General features: G+C 40.1%; 1 protein-coding gene across 1 annotated transcript in view; it reads right to left on the bottom strand.

Annotated features, from left to right (window-relative positions):
• Cadps (calcium-dependent secretion activator 1) overlaps window positions 1-21,205 on the bottom strand; it is a 609,066-nt gene that overhangs the window by 11,574 nt on the left and 576,287 nt on the right. The window contains exon 32 of the mRNA XM_068226018.1: window positions 18,488-18,633. Coding sequence (XP_068082119.1) covers window positions 18,488-18,633 — 146 coding nt within the window. The remainder of the gene's footprint in view (window positions 1-18,487; window positions 18,634-21,205) is intronic.

The following is a 21,205-nucleotide window of genomic DNA, read 5'->3' as shown; positions in this document are numbered from 1 at the left end:
ATTAAAATGTGAAATATTCCCTCTAATTTTCTGAAAAATATAATATACGTTCTGCCACGTTTGTTCTTCATTTCTAAATATGAACATAATTCTAATTGTTATTCAGTAATGAATTATGATTATCGAAAGAGTGGCCGGAGTTACCCCTCGATAGCTGCAGTCGCTTAAGTGCGGCCAGTATCCAGTAATCGGGAGATAGTGGGTTCGAGTCCCACTGTCAGCAGCCTTGAAGATGGTTTCCCGTGGTTTCCCATTTTCACACCAGGCAAATGCCGGGGCTGTACATAATTAAGGCCACGGCCGCTTCCTTCCAACTCCTAGGCCTTTCCTATCCCATCGTCGCCATAAGACCTATCTGCGTCAGTGCGACGTAAAGCAAATAGCAAAAACAAAAAAAAAACAAAAAAAAACTTTTAAAGACGCCACTCAAACTTATTCGTCTACTAATGTAATTCCATGCCATTTCTCCGCTGACAGCTCGGAACATACCACTCAGTCAAGCAGCTCGTCTCCTTTCTCCCAGTTCTTTCCAGCCCAAACTTTACAACATTTTTGTAACGCTACTCTTTTGTCGGAAATCACCCAGAACAAATCGAGCTGCTTTTCTTTGGATTTTTTCCCGTTCTTGAATCAAGTAATCCTGGTGAGGGTCCCATACACTGGAACCATACTCTAGTTGGGGTCTTACAAGAGACTTATAAGCCCTCTCCTTTACATCCTTACTACAACCCCTAAACACCCTCATAACCATGTGCAGAGATCTGTATCCCTTATTTAAAATCCCATTTATGTGATTACCCCAATGAAGATCTTTCCTTATATTAACACCCAGATACTTACAATAATCCCCAAAATGAACTTTCACCCCATCAACACAGTAATTAAAACTCAGAGGACTTTTCCTATTTGTGAAACTCGCAACCTGACTTTTAACCTCTTTTATCATCATACCATTGCCTACTTTCCATCTCACAACATTATCGAAGTCATTTTGCAGTTGCTCACAATCTTGTAACTTACCGGTATTTATTATTCTATAGAGAATAACATCATCCGCAAAAAGCCTAACCTCTGATTCCACTCCTTTACTCCTTTACTCAAATCATTTATATTTGTAAGAAAACATAAAGGTCCAATAATACTGCCTTGAGGAATTCCCCTCTTAATTATTACAGGGTCAGATAAAGCTTCGCCTACTCTAATTCTCTGAGATCTATTTTCAAGAAATATAGCAGCCCATTCAATCACTCTTTTGTCTAGTCCAACTGCATTCATTTTTGCCAGTAGTCTCCCATGATCCACCCTATCAAATGCTTTAGACAGGTCAATCGCGATACAGTCCATTTGACCTCCAGAATCCAAGATATCTGCTATATCTTGCTGGAATCCTACAAGTTGAGCTTCAGTGGAATAACCTTTCCTAAAACCGAATTGCCTTCTATCGAACCAGTTATTAATTTCGCAAACATGTCTAATGTAATCAGAAAGAATGCCTTCCCAAAGCTTTCATGCAACGCATGTCCAACTTACTGGCCTGTAATTGGGAACATGCATCATTTTCTAAAATATTTTTTTGAAAAGTACACCAATGAAATAGTACGTAAACGTATTACATTGTGGTATGTTGCCTTGTTTTCTACCATTAAAAAAATATTTAATAGTGCCTTTCCGCAAGGCGAGTGAAACGGCCTCTGACGTAAGCGGCGCGCTGTGACGTCACGATCCAGTACCGCATGGAGCTCTGCCAGCCGTTGTGCATCAGCCGTTGCTAAAAGCCGATTGTTTATTATTCATGATCGCGAATAACTTCAAAATGACAGAAGAAAGGTTCAAAACAGCACAGTCAGACAATCTACCATGTGTAGATGTCATCATTCTTGAAAAATGTGACTTTTGTGGCCGCAGAAATTAGCGGATAACAAGCAAGTTTGTAAGTGGCGTCCTTTATATACGTGCAATGTACTGTAAACCATAGTATTAAGATAACAACGAACCTGGATAGATATCACATCACTTTCAACATTTCCTTCTAGACTGATTCCCCTATTAAAGAATAACATTACATTTTCGGGCTTTCAGCATTAGTAAAGTAAGAAATCGGATTTCAGCACTAACATAAACATATAGGTAGCATTATAGTACTAGTCCACTTCTGTGGTGTAGTGGTTAATGTGTGCCACTCCCCGAGGCCCGGTTTCGATTCCCGGCTCTGCCATGAAAGTTGAAAACAAATAGTACGAGGGCTGGAACGGGGTCTACTCAGCCTCGGGAGGTCAACTGAGTAGAAGGGTTTCCAATCCCACCTCAGCCATCCTCGAAGTGGTTTTTCGTATTTTCCTACGTCTCCTCCAGGCACCTAAGGCCACGGCCGTTTCCTTCCCTCTTCCTTGTCTATCCCTTCCGATCCTCCCATCCTCCAACAAGGCCCCTGTTGAGCATAACAGGTGAGGCCGCCTGGGCGAGGTAATGGCCCTCCTCACCAGTTTCATCACCATACTCAAAGTCTCACGTTCCAGGACACTGTCCTTGAAGTGGTAGAGGTGAAATCCCTCGCTGAGTCCGAGAGAAAACCAACCCTGAAGGATAAACTGATTAAGAAAGAAAGAAAGATCATAGTACTGTAGGTCTATAACTTATCATTTCTGAAAAAAGTATATTTTTATGGTTGGGGCAACTGGCCTACCCACTTCCGGGGCCCATGAATGAGAATTAAATATCTTTGTGGAGGGAAAAAGTTAAACATGATAAAGATAAATATGACTTCATCTAGTTTTCACAAGTTGGGCTGAGTGGTTCAGACGGTTGAGGTGCTGGCCTTCTGACCCCAACTTGGCAGGTTCGATCCTGGTTCAGTCCGGTGGTAGTTGAAGGTGTTCAAATACGTCAGCCTCGTGTCGGTAGATTTACTGGCAGGTAAAAGAACTCCTGCAGGACTAAATTCCTGCACATCGGCGTCTCCGAAAATCGTAGAAGTAGTTAGCGGGGCGTGAAGCCAATAACATTAATTACATTTGGCTTATAACAAGCTGAGCATATCAGGAAAGAAAAGTGTCCTGGTGACATTTTAGTCGCTCAATACAGGAATGTCTTTGGGTGCTGTGACTTTTACTTTTTTTTTTTTTTTGCTTTACGTCACACCGTCACATATAAGTCTTATGGCGACGATGGGACAGGAAAGGCCTAGGAATGGGAACAAAGCGGCCGTGGCCTTAGGTACAGCCTCAGCATTTGCCTGGTGTGAAAATGGGAAACCACGGAAAACCATCTTGAGGGCTGCCGGCAGTGGGGTTCAAAACCTTCTATCTTCCGGATGCGAGCTCACAGCTGCGCCTCCTAACCACACGGCCAACTCGCGTGGTATTTTTACCCTTCGGTTTATTGACTTGGCTTGTATAACCTAAAACTTAGGCTAAGTTGGATAGTATTTTAAACACCTACATCACTATTTTCACCTGTGTGCAATTATGTTATTTATTTCATTAATATTATGATAATTATTAACTTATTGTTAACTTATAAGACCCCAACAGACAAGCATTGGTTTTGTGTAGAGTTATACATTTGTTAAATTCACGTTGTTTCCTTTCATGATGTACACGCCTATTCTTTGTTACATTATAGAGTATTTAGATATAGCCTAAATTTCTTTACCAATTAAGCTCTTCAATAAAGACATACGTAACTGTCCCATGCCAAGATATATTGGTAGAATTAAAGCTGTCAAAATGGTTCATAACCCCTTTGATTTATTATCTTGACATGGATCACCCAAAACATAGGTTAGGTTTGGAGAATACTTTAATAATCAGCATTATTTAATGCACTGTTTATTACTTTCATATTCCAAGATGTAATTGAAGCATTTAAATAAAGCATCATACATTAAAATTTAAAGTTTTACCACTAGAACAGCTGACATTGAAAAGTGATTTGAAAATTCAAACAAATTCATCTTACGTTAAAATCTTCAAAAAAAATAAACTGTAGACTTTTCCGATATATCACCAGTATTTCTCCGGCTCGCCAAAATCCATTTCTCCCTAGTTTTAGCGTCTTTGGAACATGTATAAACAATTTGTTTGGTATGGTATGCGATGTGCTATTGCACATCGGAACTCTATACCATTTACAAGTTTTCTGCCTCACTGTCTGCGCAGGATTCATTTTAAGTCTAAAATATACCACTCAGATTATTATCCAATGTATAGACTTCGAATTTAACCATACTAGACACTAACGTAAAGTAGAAATACGCGAAGTGTATACTGCTTCTCACAGCACACTATGTGTTATTTCGTCTGCTAATTCAGTCAACCTGTACGATGACGTCAGACCAATGAGATCGCGTACTTGCGTGACGTGACATTTTCGTAGATTTTTATCATGTTTGGAGTTATTATTTGTACATTCTGATCACATTTTTGAATTCTGCATGAAATTTTGAATCAGATTAGCATATTTTTAATTAAAACCCCGGATCATGCATGTTCCCTATTTTCAGCTTTATGTCTATCACCCTTTCCTTTATATACAGGGGCTACTATAGCAACTCTCCATTCATTTGGTATAGCTCCTTCAACCAAACAATAATCAAATAAGTACTTCAGATATGGTACTATATCCCAACCCATTGTCTTTAGTATATCCCCAGAAATCTTATCAATTTCTTGTTTTCAACTTTCGTATCTTATTGTAAATATCATTGTTATCATATGTAAATTTTAATACTTCTTTAGCATTAGTCACCTCCTCTATCTGGACATTTTCCTTGTAACCGACAATCTCTACATACTGCTGACTGAATACTTCTGCCTCTTGAAGATCCTCACATACACACTCTCCTTGTTCATTGGTAATTATTCTTGGAATGTCCTCCTTGGAACCTGTTTCTGCCTTAAAGTACCTATACACAGCCTTCCATTTTTCACTAAAATTTGTATGACTGCCAATTATGCTTGCCATAATGTTATCCTTAGCTGCCTTCTTTGCTAGATTCAATTTCCTAGTAAGTTTCTTCAATTTTTCCATACTTCCAGATCCATTTCTAACTCTATTCCTTTCCAATCTATACCTCCTTCTTAGTCTCTTTATTTCTCTATTGTAATAAGGTGGGTCTTTATCATTCCTTACCACCTTTAAAGGTAAAAACCTGTTTTCACATTCCTCGACAATTGCTTTAAACCCAGAGTCTGTTTACATTCTTAGTTACCGTTTTAAGAATGTAAACAGACTGGGATTAGTTTAAAGCAATTGTTGAGCAATTTGAAAACACTGGAAGATATGAAATAGTCTTCATTATTATTAAGCATAGATTCAGAAACCAAGTGCTGGAGTGCAAATGGACTCTGAACACAACTTGCTGGTCATGAAATACCATCTGAGGTTGAAGAAATTGTAGAAAGGAGGGAAGAATTGAATTGAAGAAAGGAAAGATCAGGTAAGGATCAATGGATAACTCAGGAGATTCTAGACCTGACTTATGAATGACAAAAGTACAAGAATGCAAAAAATGAGGAGGGTAGAAAAGAATACAGGCAAATAAAGAATGAAGTAGATAGATAGTGCAGGACAGCTAAGGAAGAATGGTGAAGAGAAGTGCAAGGATGTTGAAGGTTGTATGGTCATAGGAAAGGTAGATGCTGCATACAGGAAAATCAAGGAACACTTTGGAGAAAGGAAAACTAGGTGTGTGAATATTAAGAGCTCGGATGAAAAATAACTTCTGGGGAAAGAGACAAGGCAGAAAGATGGCAGGAACATATCCAACAGTTGTACCAAGGGAAAGAAATAGATGATAAGGTTCTGGAACATGTGGAGACTGTTGATTTTGATGAAATGGGAGACCCAATTTTTAGGTCAGAATTTGACAAAACTTTGCGAGACCTAAGTAGGAACAAGGTACCTGGAATTGACAACATACCCTCAGAATTACTGACTGCCTTAGGAGAAACCAGTATGGTGAGGTTAGTGCATTTAATGTGTAAGAAGTATGATATAGGAGAAGTGCCATCTGATTTTAGACAAAACGTCATGATACCTATTACCAAGAAAGCAGATGATGGATTATTTACAGAAGAATGGAAACACAATTTAAAGCTGCGATTGGAGTAGATCAGTTTGGCTACAGAAGAACATGTGAAGCAATCCTGACATTACATCTGATCTTAGAAGATCGTAGATCTAGAAAAGGCTTTCAATAATGCTGATTGGACTGAGCTATTGGAGATTTTGAAGGTGATTAGGATCAGATACTGAGAAAGAAGAATTATCTTCAATGTGTACAAAAATCAGTCTGCACTGATAAGAATCAAGTGCTTTGAAAAAAGAAGCAACAATCCAGAAAGGAGTGAGGCAAGACTGCAGTTTGTCCCCTCTCGTTTTCAGTATTTATACAGAACAGGCAGTAAAGGAAATCAAAGAGGAATTTGGAGAGGGAATCACAATCCAAGGAGGGGAAATCAAAATGCTGAGATTTGCTGATGATATTGTTATTTTTCTAACTCTGCAGAAGATCTGGAGAAATTGCTGAATGATATGGACAGAGTCTTGGAGAAGGAGTAATAAGATGAAAATAAGTAAGTCCAAAACAAGAGTAGCAGAGTGCAGTCAAACAAAGTCAGATGATGCAGGAAATATCATATTAGCAAATGAAGTCTTAAAGGAAGTAGATGGATATTGTTACTTTGGTAGTAAAATAACTAATGATGGCAGAGATAAGAAAGACACATAATGCACAAGGTAGGAAGGCCTTTCTTAAGAAAAGAAATTTTCTCACTTTGAGCATTGATATAGGAAGTAGGAACATGTTCTTGAATACTTTCGTCTGGAGCGTGACATTGTATGGAAGTGAAACATGAACAGACAATAATTAGCTCAGAAAGAAAAGCAACAGAAGTTTTTGAAGGGTGGTTTTAAAGAATAATGCTGAATGTCAGATGGATAGATTGAATCACAAATGTTGAGATAATGAATCGAATTGGTGAGAGGAGATCAATTTGGCTAAATTTGACCAGAAGAGGAGATAGAATGATAGGACACATCTTAACCTCTTCATACTGACCTCCATACGTCATATAGACCTCCTTTTCTTCACATGCTGCCGACCTTCATGCGTGGTATAGATTGCTTTAGGCCTAATTTCGTTATGTTATAGCTTGTAAGTAAGTAATTAAACCTTTATTTTTCTCCAGATCTTACAGTTACACAACCTAATCGATCTTAACGGAGAAAAATAACAATTCTCAATTGGAAAAAAGGAAAAAAAACATGCAAAACTACGACAGTTACAGCAAAAACAAAGAACAAGGAAATCAGATGTCATAGACAATACATTATAAAGATACAATGATACCGAACACTGGTGGGCATAACAGCACAAAATAAAGAGAACAAGGGAAAGTCAGTCCACTGGCTTCTCGGCCAGCTGAATTAAAAGTAAAATTAAAAGGGAAAAGTACGGCAAATATGGCAACCCCAGGTTTAAACCACCTCACTTCCTGGATACGTGATGGCATGTGTCACCCGCCTGAACTAGCATCTATTACACACGCCAGTAAGTCTCTCTGTGGTGGCACACGCCAGCACCTCCCCCCCTTCCCCGCTACTAGTCAGCAGCTAGGAAGGTCGACAACTCTACTGTGCTGATTCAGTACATTGCTTGTGTCATGACAAACCACTACACTATCTTCCTTCTCTTGGCACAATTGAGACTTTGCCTTTAAGGCTACTGAACATCTGTTTCTGGTTTTTGTCAAAAACCTACACAAATTCCCAGCACTTTTCCATTCCGCCACTAACCACCTCAAAAGCTTATCTTCATTGCACGGATGAGAAATCCACTCTAACGGTTGTTTATTAAACATCCGTCTCTCTTCCAGCATTCCTTTACACTCAGTCAGCAAATGAAAGTCTTTCCTTTCTTCACCACATAATACACACAACGCATTACTTTTAACTTAGTCCAGCCTTTATTAACATATACACCTAACAACCACCAGATTAGCCCTCTTCTCACTCCCCTATTTACATTCGCCACTCTCAGATTTAGCATCTGATTAACTCTCAGAAACATTTTTAGGGTAGCCTTCTCCCGGCATTCGGCCTCCAATTCTTGTTCAGCAATATATCTCGCCCTCTTAATCACGTGTTTCCAATGCGTGCCCTTACTCCCGCCCTATTTAACGTTATAAAACTCGCCCAACCCCAGTCTATCTAAGGTGTTTTTCACCTTGTCCAGCCAGTGGTCACCATAATTAACCTCCATTTGACTTTGGTAGGCCGACTGTAGGATCAGGCCCCCTACCCCTTCTCTTAATCTACATCAGTCACCAAGCACTCTTTTTAAAATATCAATCTTAATATACTCTTTACACAACATCTTCACTCCTGCACTTATGGTGCACAAGGGTAGGCCTGTAACAATCTTGCAGAACCTACTCTCTACCTGCTCTAATATCACACACTCTTTTTCTACGCCCCAGACCTCCGAAGCATATAGCATTTTACTCTTCACCACTGTGTTAAACATCATACTTTGTATAGCATAGCTTGCTCCCCTAAATTTATTTTCCAATATCCTATTTACTGAGAGTGCAGCTTGGCCTTTCCATTTAACATGCCTAATCTGCTCCATCCAACTACCATTTCTACTCAGCATCACCCCCAGGTACTCCATCTTTTCCACCACCTCAATCTCTTCCCCGTTTATTGCCCACTTTACTCCCGGTTTCTTTTTATTCCCTTTCCTGCATACCATCACCTTAGACCTCTTACTGTTGATCTTCAATGACCATTTCTCCGCAAAACTCCCTACTTTATTCAAACTTTTTTGCAAACCCCCAGCTGTCAACGACAGCAACAACACACCATCGGTAAAGATTAATCCTGGAATTTCTTGTTTGCCTAGAACTGGGAAAGCCCATTTTCTCTCTACATGGCCACCTAGTAGGCCGTCTATAAACAATAGGAAAAGGATTGGCGACAATTTACATCTCTGTTTCAACCCAACTTTCGACTCAATCACTCCACTCACCACCCCTTCTTCCACCCTGATGCTACAATAGACTTTCTTGTATATACTTCTGATCACTCTTCTCATCTTCTCTCCCACCCCAACCCTCCCCAGTCATTCAAAGAGGGCCTCCCTGCTCACTGTATCAAATGCCTTCTGGAAGTCAATTGTGGCAATAAATACTTTGGCACCTGCTTTTCTCACATATTTATCAATTATGGTTCTCACGATCATTAAATTATCAGCCGTCATCCTCCCCTTCCTAAATCCATTTTGAAAAAACGATATAATTGAGTAACCCTCTGCCCACTTCCTCAATCCATTTGCTAGAATACCCGTGTACACCTTGCTCAGGGAGTCCAGCAGGGTTACACCTCTATAATTACTGGGATTAGTCCTGTCCCCTTTATTTTTATAAATAGGACATATAATCCCTTTCTGCCATTCTTTAGGGAATTTCGCCCCTTCAAATATCTTGTTGAAGAATGTTACCAGACACTCTATCATCTGCTTATTTTCTGCTACTTCCTTCCAATACACATTAGTTATCCCACTTTCCCCACCCGCAGTTCTGGTCTACAAATTCTTTATCACTCCCCTCACCTCCTCACCTGTTATTCTCTTTTCCAGCTCTTGGCAGCCTCTCTCTAGTGCCCTATCTACCTTATCACCTCCGTCGACCCTTACCCACCCTTCCTGTTCTAATAATTCCTGGAAATACTCTACCCGTGTTCCATATCCGATTTTCGGTTTCGTCACTCTACTCGTCCCCCTATTAATTTTTTTTAACCCTCGCCCACACCTTTTCTCCTTCCCTGTTCTTGCACTCCCTATTTAAAGCTTCCATTTGAGCCTCACTACCTATGTCCTGTCTCAACCATACCTTCTCTTCCTTTAAATTCCCTGCATTCTTTAGGATAATGTCCACCATCAGGGTAGAGATCAGCGTAAGCTTAATTGGTCTCCCGCATCCGTCCATCACCCCCTTCACTCTTCCCACTCTCTGTGCCTCATCACTACTTCACTAAAATTTATCTTCATTCTGTCCCGTATCAAGTTCACTATCTTATAAACTAAAGCCACCTTATCTTCTTTTGCTGTTTCTTCAACTCCGTATATAAAAATGTTTTCCTTCATTCATACCTGGATCCCATCAACCATTTCTCTCTTTAGTTTCACCACCTCCCCTTCAGCACCTGGACTTTCAATCGCATTTTCTCCATCTCTGCCTCATTTCTCCCCAACTTCTCCTTCAGCTCGCCCACCTCACTTTTAACGCACTGTCGCAAGTTCTTTAGCTCCTTGGAATGGTCACGTATCATCTCCTTCAGTTGGTCTATCTGACACGCCTCCTTCACCACTTCTTTTAGTGCCTCTATCTCTTCCCACCCTAGGGCACCAATTGGGCCTGGCCCTGGGTTTAACTCCACTCCACCTATTATGAGCAACACTGACAGCACCACCGCCACCAACAGCCCTGCCAACACCCCTACTTCCTCACCCTTCATCCTCTTGCTCAAGTCCGTTTTCTTCTTCCTCCTGCATTGCCAACTCCCAATCCTCACTCGATAGAGCTCTAGCACTATCCCCATACTTCAGCACACACTCAGCACATCTGTCCTCACTGCTTACTCGATTGAGACTGTTTATAGCTTGTAAAGTTTGAAAGTTGTCGAGATAGAAATAGTATATTTTTGAAAGTGAAGATCTCTGCCTTCCTTGTATGAATCAGCCCAAATAAGTGTTTCTATTTTTTTTCTAAAATGTTTGAAATAGTCTGACCTCTTCCTGCTTGAGAGCGTATAGGTTTAAATTTCTTCCCCATTCTAGCGGATGTATTTTGTGGCAAATATTTGTTTATAGGAAGGGGAGTTAGGGATTGGAATATCTTATCAAGGAAGATGTTCAATAAATTTCTAATTTCTTTGCAATCATTTAAAAAATGGCTAGGAAAACAACAGATAGGGAATCTGCCACCTGGGCAACTGCCCTAAATGCAGATCAGTAGTAATTGATTGATTGTATTTTTCATTACATGATGTTTCCTTATGTACGGTAGATCGAAGTATAAATTGGCATCTCTTTACTGATATGAATGTTGACATCATCTGGTGAGAACTCATATAATTGTTTCAACTCCTTGAAACCCCTTATGACCTGTAGTTACCTGACTCTCTGGCACTTAGAATATGATATTGCGTGGCACAGAAGCATGGCACGGTGCAGTTTGAATGAAAGAGATGTAATTAAGTTTTAATAAATCAGATGATAACAGCACTACACCAGACTGAACTGAGCAATCTGAGAGTGGATGCATACCATATGGAATGGAAGGGGATAGTGCACGTGGCCAGGTAATGGATGACAAAACACATCAAATTATACACCCTCTTTCTCATGAGCTAAACGTCCCATTAACCTGGGATTTGTGCTAAATGAATCTTTGAACTATTGTTCCTGGTTCATCTTCTCAAAGTTTCTATCCGTAGTTTTCATTGGATTATGAAACAACACCAGCAAATACAAGAACGTCACTTTCATTCGGTACAAAATGTGGAAGGTCTCTTCTGCGCTACTACACTATAAGGTAAATATGAAGTTAATGAATGTAAACTATATTATTTTGAGTCTCTACTTGAAACATTTGAAAATAATCTGAGCTAAACTGTTGTAACAGTGAATTTTTAAAGAGATCGCTGCATTTTCTTAGTGCTCACATCTGAATCACCTCCGTCCGCAGCGTAAAGCGGCACTCAAATATTCCCCATCACTGAGGGATTAAGACATCCCAGACTTGTTCAGTTGGCTTTTGAGGGAAGTGTTGGTGGCAATAATGATAGGGGTAAAAAAGGTATGAATGCGGCAAGCAGATGAGAGCGGATGCAGGATGAAGTTGTTATGTAGAAATGAAAAGGTAGGACAGGGTAGTGTGGCATGGAGAGGTGCATCAATCAGTCTATGGACTGATGACCCAAACAACAACAACAACAACAACAACAGAGTTTCATTACCCGTGGCCTTAATTAAGGTCCAACCCCAGCACTCACCATAATGTACTCACCATATTTCCGCCAATGATTGTTGTATTTCTCCGCATTAGCTATTGTTGAACACTGGCGACGATAAGCAACTTCATTCCTTGCTGGCAGAATTACTACTGAACCTGGATATCGTAAGTAACCTTTCTGCTGACATCATCGCCTTCAGACTCTTCATTCTATCTCGTATGTTTCAGTATGTTTGATCTACCATCTACAGTATTGGTTCAGTGCAAGTGTGTGTCATAACCTCCACTTTGCCTCTCTTCTCTCCAATGTGTGAGAAACCAGTAATATGTGTTCTTTGTGTTGTTTACTTCCTTGAACTTGGTATGTACTCTTTGGAAATGGAGAACTCTGGGAGTGTGTAAAAAGAAAATGGTGTGATTGTTTGAGGTTTGTAGATGTCTGGAGAATGAAATCTCGTGTGAAAGTATGTTCTGTGTTTAGAAATGTGTTTACATGTATAGATGACGTTCTGTAGTTTTTTAATGTTGGTGCAAGGATCTGTGACACGGGTAGTGCGCGAGTGTCTAACCCAACATTTAATTTGGTGACCCCGACGTGATAAGTATAACTGTACGTGCCACAATGGAGAATTTTTGTAAGAAACGGAAACCTGTGAGGATATCATTCACGAAAACCTCCCGACTTTTACTAGATGAGCTAAATAAAGACGCGATAAATGACGAAGATGTTAGGTTAATGTCCGTAAAATTGGAACTTTCGATGTTAGATGAGCAAATACTGGACTTGGTTTTGCAAGAAGAAGGCAGTGATAAGAAATATGAAGATGAGTATGCCAATATTGAAGAATATAGGGATAAAATGGACGCTGTGAGATTCAAAATAGAAGCACACACTCAGAGGTTAGGTGTAACCCAAGAAAATGATAGGTTTGAGATGGCATGTTCTGTTGAGTCACATAAAAAGAAGATGAAATTACCAAAAATAGAGTTGGTTAAATTTAGTGGTGACATAAAGGACTGGCTTTCCTTTTGGAGTCAGTTTCGCAGAATTCATGAAGATGAAGACGTAGCAGCAGAAGACAAATTCCAGTACCTGATCCAAGCGACAGTTCCAGGAACAAGAGCACGAGAGATCATCGACAGCTATCCACCGACTGCAGAAAACTATCAGAAGGCAGTGGACGGACTGACTGAAAGATTTGGTAAGAAGGAGTTGCTGACAGAGTTCTACATCAGAGAGCTCCTAGGTTTGGTCATAAAAAATGCCACCAGTGTGAAAGGTAAGGAACATACTTTACAACTGTACGATAAACTTGAGTGTTACTTAAGAGCGCTGGAATCCATTGAAGTGACTTTTGACAAGCATGCGGCAATTTTGTTTCCACTTGTTGAATCAAGCATTCCAGAGGAGCTTTTGAGAATCTGGATGAGGAGTAGTTCAAGTGTGACTCAGGCAAGTTATTACAGTGAAAAATTGAAGATGTTGCTAGAATTTCTAAAGGCTGAGGTGGCAGGAGAGGGGAGGATAATGTTAGCTAAAACTGGGTTTAAATTGACTCAGGTAAAACCTCCAATGAAAGAAAAGATTCAGAGGATGAAAGTGTACCTACTGCATATAATCTGTTGACTAGTGAAAAACAGAATACACGATCAAATATTTGTGTATTTTGTAAGAAGTTTCATGAGAGTAAGGAGTGTTTTAAAGCCTAAAGGATGTCTCTTAGGGAAAAGACAGACATGTTAAAATCTAAACGGGCTTGTTTCGCATGTTTAAAACCCGGAAACAGGTCTGTAAGGTGTAAATCCTCACTAAAATGTTTGATCTGTGGGAAAAAACATTATCCGATAATGTGTTCTGATCTGCCTAGAAATAACGAGAAACCAATATTGTCAGAAGAAAATAGGAGGGAAAACACGAGTGTCGTTGGTGCAAACCACTGTTGTTCTCCAGACGTCCTGTTGCAGACTCTAATGGTAGTTATCACAGCTAAGGGTGGTCGACGTGTGGTAAGGGCGATAATAGATACTGGATCCCAGCGTTCCTATATTCTAAAGAAGACTGCTCTGGAAATGGCTTGTTCTTGTGTTGGATCTGAGAATCTCATACAAGTTCTGTTTGGGGGAATCTCGTCGCAAAGACAAGTACACAAGAGATATCGAGTATCACTTCATAGCATGACAGGAAATTATTCATGTGAGATTGAAGCCTTAGATCAAGTTTCCATATGTGGTTCAATTCCTCGCATTAATCAAAGTGCTTGCCTGCAAGAATTAAAAGAGAAGGGCGTTGTAGTCTCTGACACTGGAGCTGGTAATCCTACTATTGAAATTTTAATTGGAGCTGATTATGCAGGAAGCTTATTCACGGGAACAGTGTGGCTTAGTGGCACAAGAAACTCGTCTTGGCTGGGTGATAATGGGATCAACACAAATTACAGGGCATGGTAACATGGCTAGACTGGTAGCATCCTTGCTAACACATAGTGAAGATCTGGGAAGACTCTGGAGGTTAGATGTGCTCGGGATTACAGATCCAGCAGACAGGAAAAACAGAGAGGAGGTGGAGTTAGCAGTTTTGAATCATTTCAAGAGAACAGTCGCTGTTAACAAAGATGGTAGATATGAAGTCTGCCTACCCTGGTGTGAAAGAAGAGAGGATCTTGAGAATAACAGAATGGTGGCAGAGAAAAGACTTGCATCGATGATTTCAAAACTTGTCTCCGAGAACAGATACGAAGAATATCATTCAGTACTACAAGACTGGCTAAAAGAAAATATAATTGAAGAAGTTGATGATGACATTGGAAACAAGCAGGGATATTTTATGCCTCATCGTGGAGTTTTCAAGAGTGATTCAACTACGACGTGCCGACCCGTGTTTGATGCTTCCAGTAAACAAGGAGGAAAGCTGTCCCTAAATGAATGTTTGGAGAAAGGCCCCAACTTGCTGGAACTTCTACCATCCATCCTGCTGCGATTTCGAGAAAGGGAAATAGGAGTAGTGTCAGATATAAAGAAGGCATTTCTGCAAATCTCTGTGAACGAAGTGGACCGTAATTATCTGAAATTCCTTTGGTGGGATGATTATGCGACCAGGAAGATTAAGATTTTTCACCACTGTCGCGTGGTATTTGGTGTAAATTGCAGCCCGTTCATTCTAGGAGCTGTTATAGAGCATCATCTTGATAACTGTCCTGCTGGGTACCGTGAAACTGCAGAAAAAACTCAAGCATTCATTTTATGTGGACAACTGTGTTGCTTCAGTCAGTTCGGAAGAAGAATTAAACTCTTTCATACAAGAGGCATCTCGTTTGATGGCCACGGCAAAGTTTGAGTTAAGAGGTTGGGCGAGTACTGCACTAAATGAAAGCGATGCGATTCAAGAAACCATACCGGTACTCGGATTACTATGGAACAGAACAACTGATAGCCTGTCTTGTGTAGGGAAAATACAAAATATAGAGCCACCTGTAACAAGAAGAAAGATTTTGTCTGTCTGTCAGGCAGTATTTGATCCTGTAGGGTATACATGTCCCGTCACTGTTGTACCGAGAAAACTATTGCAGGAAAGTTGGAAAGAGAAGACAAGCTGGGATGCTGAGGTCTCGGAAGATCTGCAAAGAAACTTCGAGAGGTGGTTAGAAGAATTGCATTGTTTGGCTGATGTTGAAATTCCTAGACGATTTACTTCAAGCAGCGATCGAACATCATACACTTTACATGTCTTCTGTGATGCTAGTGCTTCAGCCTATGCTGCTGTTGTATTTTTAAGAAGTGAAAGTAACTGTGGGATGACAGTGCAGTTGTTACTAGCGAAGTCACGAGTTGCACCGGTGAAGAAAGTAACTATGCCTAGACTAGAATTGTTATCTTGCTGCATTGGTGTCCGACTGCTAGTCACTGTCAAGAACAGTTTAGGTCTCATGGAGACTCCTCAATATTGTTGGACTGATTCGACTATTGTATTGATTTGGATTAGGAGGGATGGAAGATGGGGAACCTTCGTAGAGAACAGAATAAAGGAGATACTAAACTTCACACAAAGGGATGTGTGGAACCACGTTCCTGGGAAACAAAATCCTGCTGACTTCCCGTCGCGAGGATGTTCGGCTAAAGAACTTTTAGAATCTGCCTGGTGGGAGGGACCAGCATGGCTAAGGTTACCTGAGGAGGAATGGCCTAGTAATATGGCTGTGGACATAGAGTCCTCTTGTCAGGAAGAGGAGAGAGGGGTAGTGATGACAGTTGGTAGTACTGCCTCATGGTTTCTGGAGTACTTTTCAAAGTATACCAAGATAGTGAGGATGGTGGCATGGATATTCAGATTTGTGAAGAATAGTGCAAAACAATGAAATGAAAGGTATAAAGGGAAGTTAACAGTGCAAGAGATAGAAAGGGCTGAAAAGAAGCTTATACAACTGGTACAAGAGGAAACGTTCACCAAAGAAAGGGTTTCTAGTTTGAAATCTCTGTGTGTCTTCAAGGATGCAGAAGGAATCCTGCGGGTGAAGACGAAAATTGTGGAAAGGAAGGACGATGATAACTTCAAATGTCCCGTTGTCTTGCCAAACAAGCATAAACTAGTTCAGCTTTTGATTCAGGAGGAACATGAAAGACTGCTTCATAGTGGAACTCATATACTACTAGCTCACTTGCGCCAGAGATACTGGATACTGAAAGGTCGAAGAACTGAAAGAAATGTGATTGCATCGTGCAAGAAATGCAGACGACATGAAGCCAAAGGTATGGTTCCAGAAGTGCAGTGCCCTCTTCCAGAAGATAGAGTGAAGGACGCATCGGTGTTTGAAGTTGTGGGAACATACCTTGCAGGTCCACTAATCCTCAAGGGAGGACAGAAGTCGTGGCTTGTACTATTCACTTGTGCCGTGTATAGGGCAGTTCATCTAGATCTAATAACCACTCTGTCAACAAATGGATTTATTATGAGTCTTCGTAGGTTCATTGCGCGAAGAGGAAGGCCAAGGATAATTTACAGCGACAACGGAAGCAACTTTGTTGGGAGTAATAACCTGCTCAGATCCATTGACTGGAGCAAGATAGAAGAAGATGCCTCGTTGCTACGAATCCAGTGGAAGTTCAACCCTCCAACCGCTGCCTGGTGGGGAGGTTGGTGGGAACGGATCATCCAAACAATCAAAAGAGCCCTTCGTCGTGTGCTGGGAAGAGCGTCTCTAAATTACGAAGAACTACTGAGTATAATATGTGACTGCGAGGCTCTGATAAACTCTCGACCTCTCACTTACATGTCAGAAAATCCTGAAGATTTGAGTCCAATCACGCCTAGCATGTTTCTACAAGACCTGCCTAATGTGAGTACTCCTGATTTGGACTTGATAGATGAGAAGTGTTTAACAAAAAGGATGAGATATATCCAGCAACTACGTCAGGACTTGAGGAAGCGATTCAGGGATGAATATCTGGGTCAGCTTGTACACTGTCATCAGAAGTCAAGTGGTGAAACTACAAAAATCAAGGAAGGGGACATTGTGCTCGTTGGTTGCGACCAGAAAAGACGGATCGAGTGGCCTATTGCCAAGGTGCTTGAGGTATATCCTGGAAGAGATGGTGTGGTACGAGTGATACGGTTGAAGACTTCTTCTGGTGAACTTACCCGCCCTTTACAGAGACTCTACTTGTTGGAGGGATCCTCACCTTCAGATGTTAGTCCTGTCATTGATGTTGATGACAGAGACCGACAACCTTCAATGTCTCCACTGAGGGAGGTACATTTGACGAGAAGCGGAAGGAGAGTAAAATTTCCTGAGAAACTGAACCTTTGAGCATAGTTGATTGTTGCTTCGTGCAACAATAAAGGGGGGAGGATGTGAGAAACCAGTAATATGTGTTCTTTGTGCTGTTTACTTCCTTGAACTTGGTTATGTACTCTTTGGAAATGGAGAACTCTGGGAGTGTGTAAAAAGAAAATGGTGTGATTGTTTGAGGTTTGCAGATGTCTGGAGAATTAAATCTCGTGTGAAAGTATGTTCTGTGTTTAGAACTGTGTTTACATGTATAGATGACGTTCTGTAGTTTTTTAATGTTGGTGCAAGGATCTGTGACACGGGTAGTGCGCGAGTGTCTAACCCAACACAATGTGCATATAAAAACTGGCTGAATCGGCCACCAAATTGAGATGCACTTCAGCTGTTGGAGATAGAGGACAATTACGCTGGTGTAAATTTCTACACAATTCTGAACTCTGCCACACCAGGATGGGAGTCAGTGAATGCACTTTGAGGTACTGTAACTGAGATACGTAGATATTTCTCTCCAATTATATTTTAATCTTTTTGCAGGATTACATGTTGATTCGTGTGATCCTGCTGAATTGAGCATACTTCATACTAAATACTACATTTAGTTTACTGGTATGATCCCACAAGCAATGCTCAGTTAAAATAAATACCAGGTAATAGTGATGGCAATGAAGACACTGAAGAAAAACTTACTCAGAGTCTTCATTGTCACGTCGCGTGCTCATCGTGAGAGCACAAGTTGCCTCTTCTGTTTGCATCCGCTGTGAGATCGTTTGGTATGTCTTGGAGTTCAGTTTATCTTCCATAACACCCTGAAGTTCGAAGTCGGAGTACAGTTTCTGTGGGAAGATAAAAAATGAAGTAAATTAGTAAAGTTACAGCTAATATTTGTTGGGTCATTTGGTTACCTGGGGTACCTGGTCCCTAGGAATAAGAAAAAAATGATTGTTCATACACTTTTTCCTATGATCACAATCAATTAGAGTGTATGACTGATCCACGTGAAGATATATTATCGAAGTCAGGCGTATTTTACTAAATCTGAAAAGGAATATGTACCTTCGGTTCCTCAGAACAACATTACCATCCTGTTATATATGAACTGTGTTCTAATAACAAAATTCAATATGCATGTTTTCAAAAAAATATTGCCAAAAATATTTTGCAATGGTACACACTGGTTCCAATTCTTTGAAACCAGTAAAGAAAATGTTTTGTAGATAGGGTCATTAGTACAGGGTTATGACCTATATATTCTCTCAACTTTAGTGATTGTATGGGTCTATTATCTCTAGAAATTCCTACAAAATAGAATATACAGATCTAACTCACATACTGCATTCTATGTGGACAGAAATTGGAAGGACTATTGAAGGCGAGCTGTTGCGAAAAGACTAGGTAAAAAACCTGGACGACTGCCCTAAATGCAGATCAGTGGTGATTGATTGATTGATTGATTGATTGATTGATTGATTGATTCCATTAAAAGATGTCAAGAGTGTGTGTCTGCAGACAGTTACCATTTCCTGTAATACAGATTGGTACTTATTGTGAAATAAAAATAAAATTGTGAGCTTGTTTTTGTCGATCAGAGTTGTGCAAGTAGTAATATTAGGGATGCTTATCCATTGACGGAGCCGGTGAGTGGCATAACCTTCGTCTAGCGCATGTTCATTCAGCAGCAGATGAAGCCCAGAAATGACTCCCTGTGTGTAACAGCAGCGACTAGGACTAGTACCTGAAGGTAATATGAAAAGCACAGCGGTTTGTATCTTCCCTCCTTACAAGGGGAATACGAAAAATGGTGAAGAAATAATGTAATTGTCCTTTATTTGTTATTATTTTTTATTAATATGTCTTCTTAACTATTTGATGAATTGTATTAATGATGACAGATAATATGTCAGACTCCCTTTGTTTTCTGCAACCTGAAGATCTCCTAATGAGGCTACAAAAAAGACAGACCACAAATATTAGAAATACATTTAGTTTTAGTGGCTGGAGATGTTAAGGATGGTAAAACTGCCAATATGAACTGTAATGAAAATATATGAAGTTCTATACAGAACTCCGAAGCTATAGCTTGAAAGTTTAAACCTTGCAAATGGTTACCCAGGGTCACATGAGATTTATGCTGTTGATCAAGACCTTTGCTACGAAGGGGCACCAGCAGAGAAAGAGGAGATATAAAGATAGAATAAAACTTCATCTTTACATACTGCATTTTTAATGAAGAACTGGGAGAAAAGCTGCATCTGAAGATGGAATGTCACTGGATTTACATGTGTAAGTGACAGAGAGATCAGTGTACGGGAATCGGAGGTGTTCAGGCACTGCACCAAGGAAGAAAGCAAAGAAAGTTGTTCTTCTCATTCTGGACTGCCTCTAATATCATCGCTCTAACGTGACTGTTGTGTATTTTTATGTAGAATTTGAAATACTGTACCATACTGTTGTGTTTTCTGAGCTATACAACTCACAATGGAACTTTCTTTTTATTGGAAAGGAAGCCATGCTTTTCAGTGTCGACTCACTTAATGTAACTTTAAAGATTTTCAGTCTGTCGAACACTAACACATCTGTAGCACAGCATCATACCTGTAAAAACAAACGAAGAATGGCATGCTTCGTTCTTGAACGAACATCATCGGATTCTATCAAATCACTCTCTTTTAAATCTAAAAGATGAATATTGTTTAGAAATGTAGAAACATTTATATTTAAATTCTGTTTATTCCATTTAATACTTGAAAATTAGAACTTATGTTAATGAAGTGCTCCGTAGTGCAAGGTTGTATAATGCTCCATCATCGGCATGAGGCCAGCTGGCTAGTTTCTTGGTGACTTTTCGTTATGTCACACTCCGATGATGTCAACAGCTACTTGGAATTGTACAGTACTTTTAGTTTTAATATTAATGTTAGATTATTACCAAGTGAGTTGGCTTTGTAGTTAAGTATCGTGTAGCTGTGGGCTTGTATTTGGGAGATACTGGATTTGAATCCTGCCATTGGCAGCCCTGAAGATGGTTTTCCATGGTTTCTCATTTTACACCATACAAATGCAAGGGCTGTACCTTAATTAGGGCCATGGTTGCTTCCTTCCCAATCCTAGCTATTTCTCATCCTTGTATCGCTGAAAAGCTAGCATGTATACAACTCACACCATTTCACAGACATCAACACAGATCAAACAACATTACACATTGAACACAAAAGCAAATCTTTGAACATTAAGGAAGCTATCAAAATGTACATAGCATAAAAAGCTAACCAAGCATTCCTCAGTGACCACACACATTTAATAAACCCCCACCTATTTGCACCACCTACTTAATTTCAGAACAACATTTCACATTTTTGCATTAACGGTTAATGAATCTCACAGTTATTCCGACTTAAGTGTCTGGAA

This window comes from Anabrus simplex, chromosome 2, assembly GCF_040414725.1.
Source record: "Anabrus simplex isolate iqAnaSimp1 chromosome 2, ASM4041472v1, whole genome shotgun sequence".
In the NCBI taxonomy this organism is placed as follows: Eukaryota; Metazoa; Arthropoda; class Insecta; order Orthoptera; family Tettigoniidae; genus Anabrus; species Anabrus simplex.
This window is presented reverse-complemented; position numbering and strand designations above follow the sequence as displayed.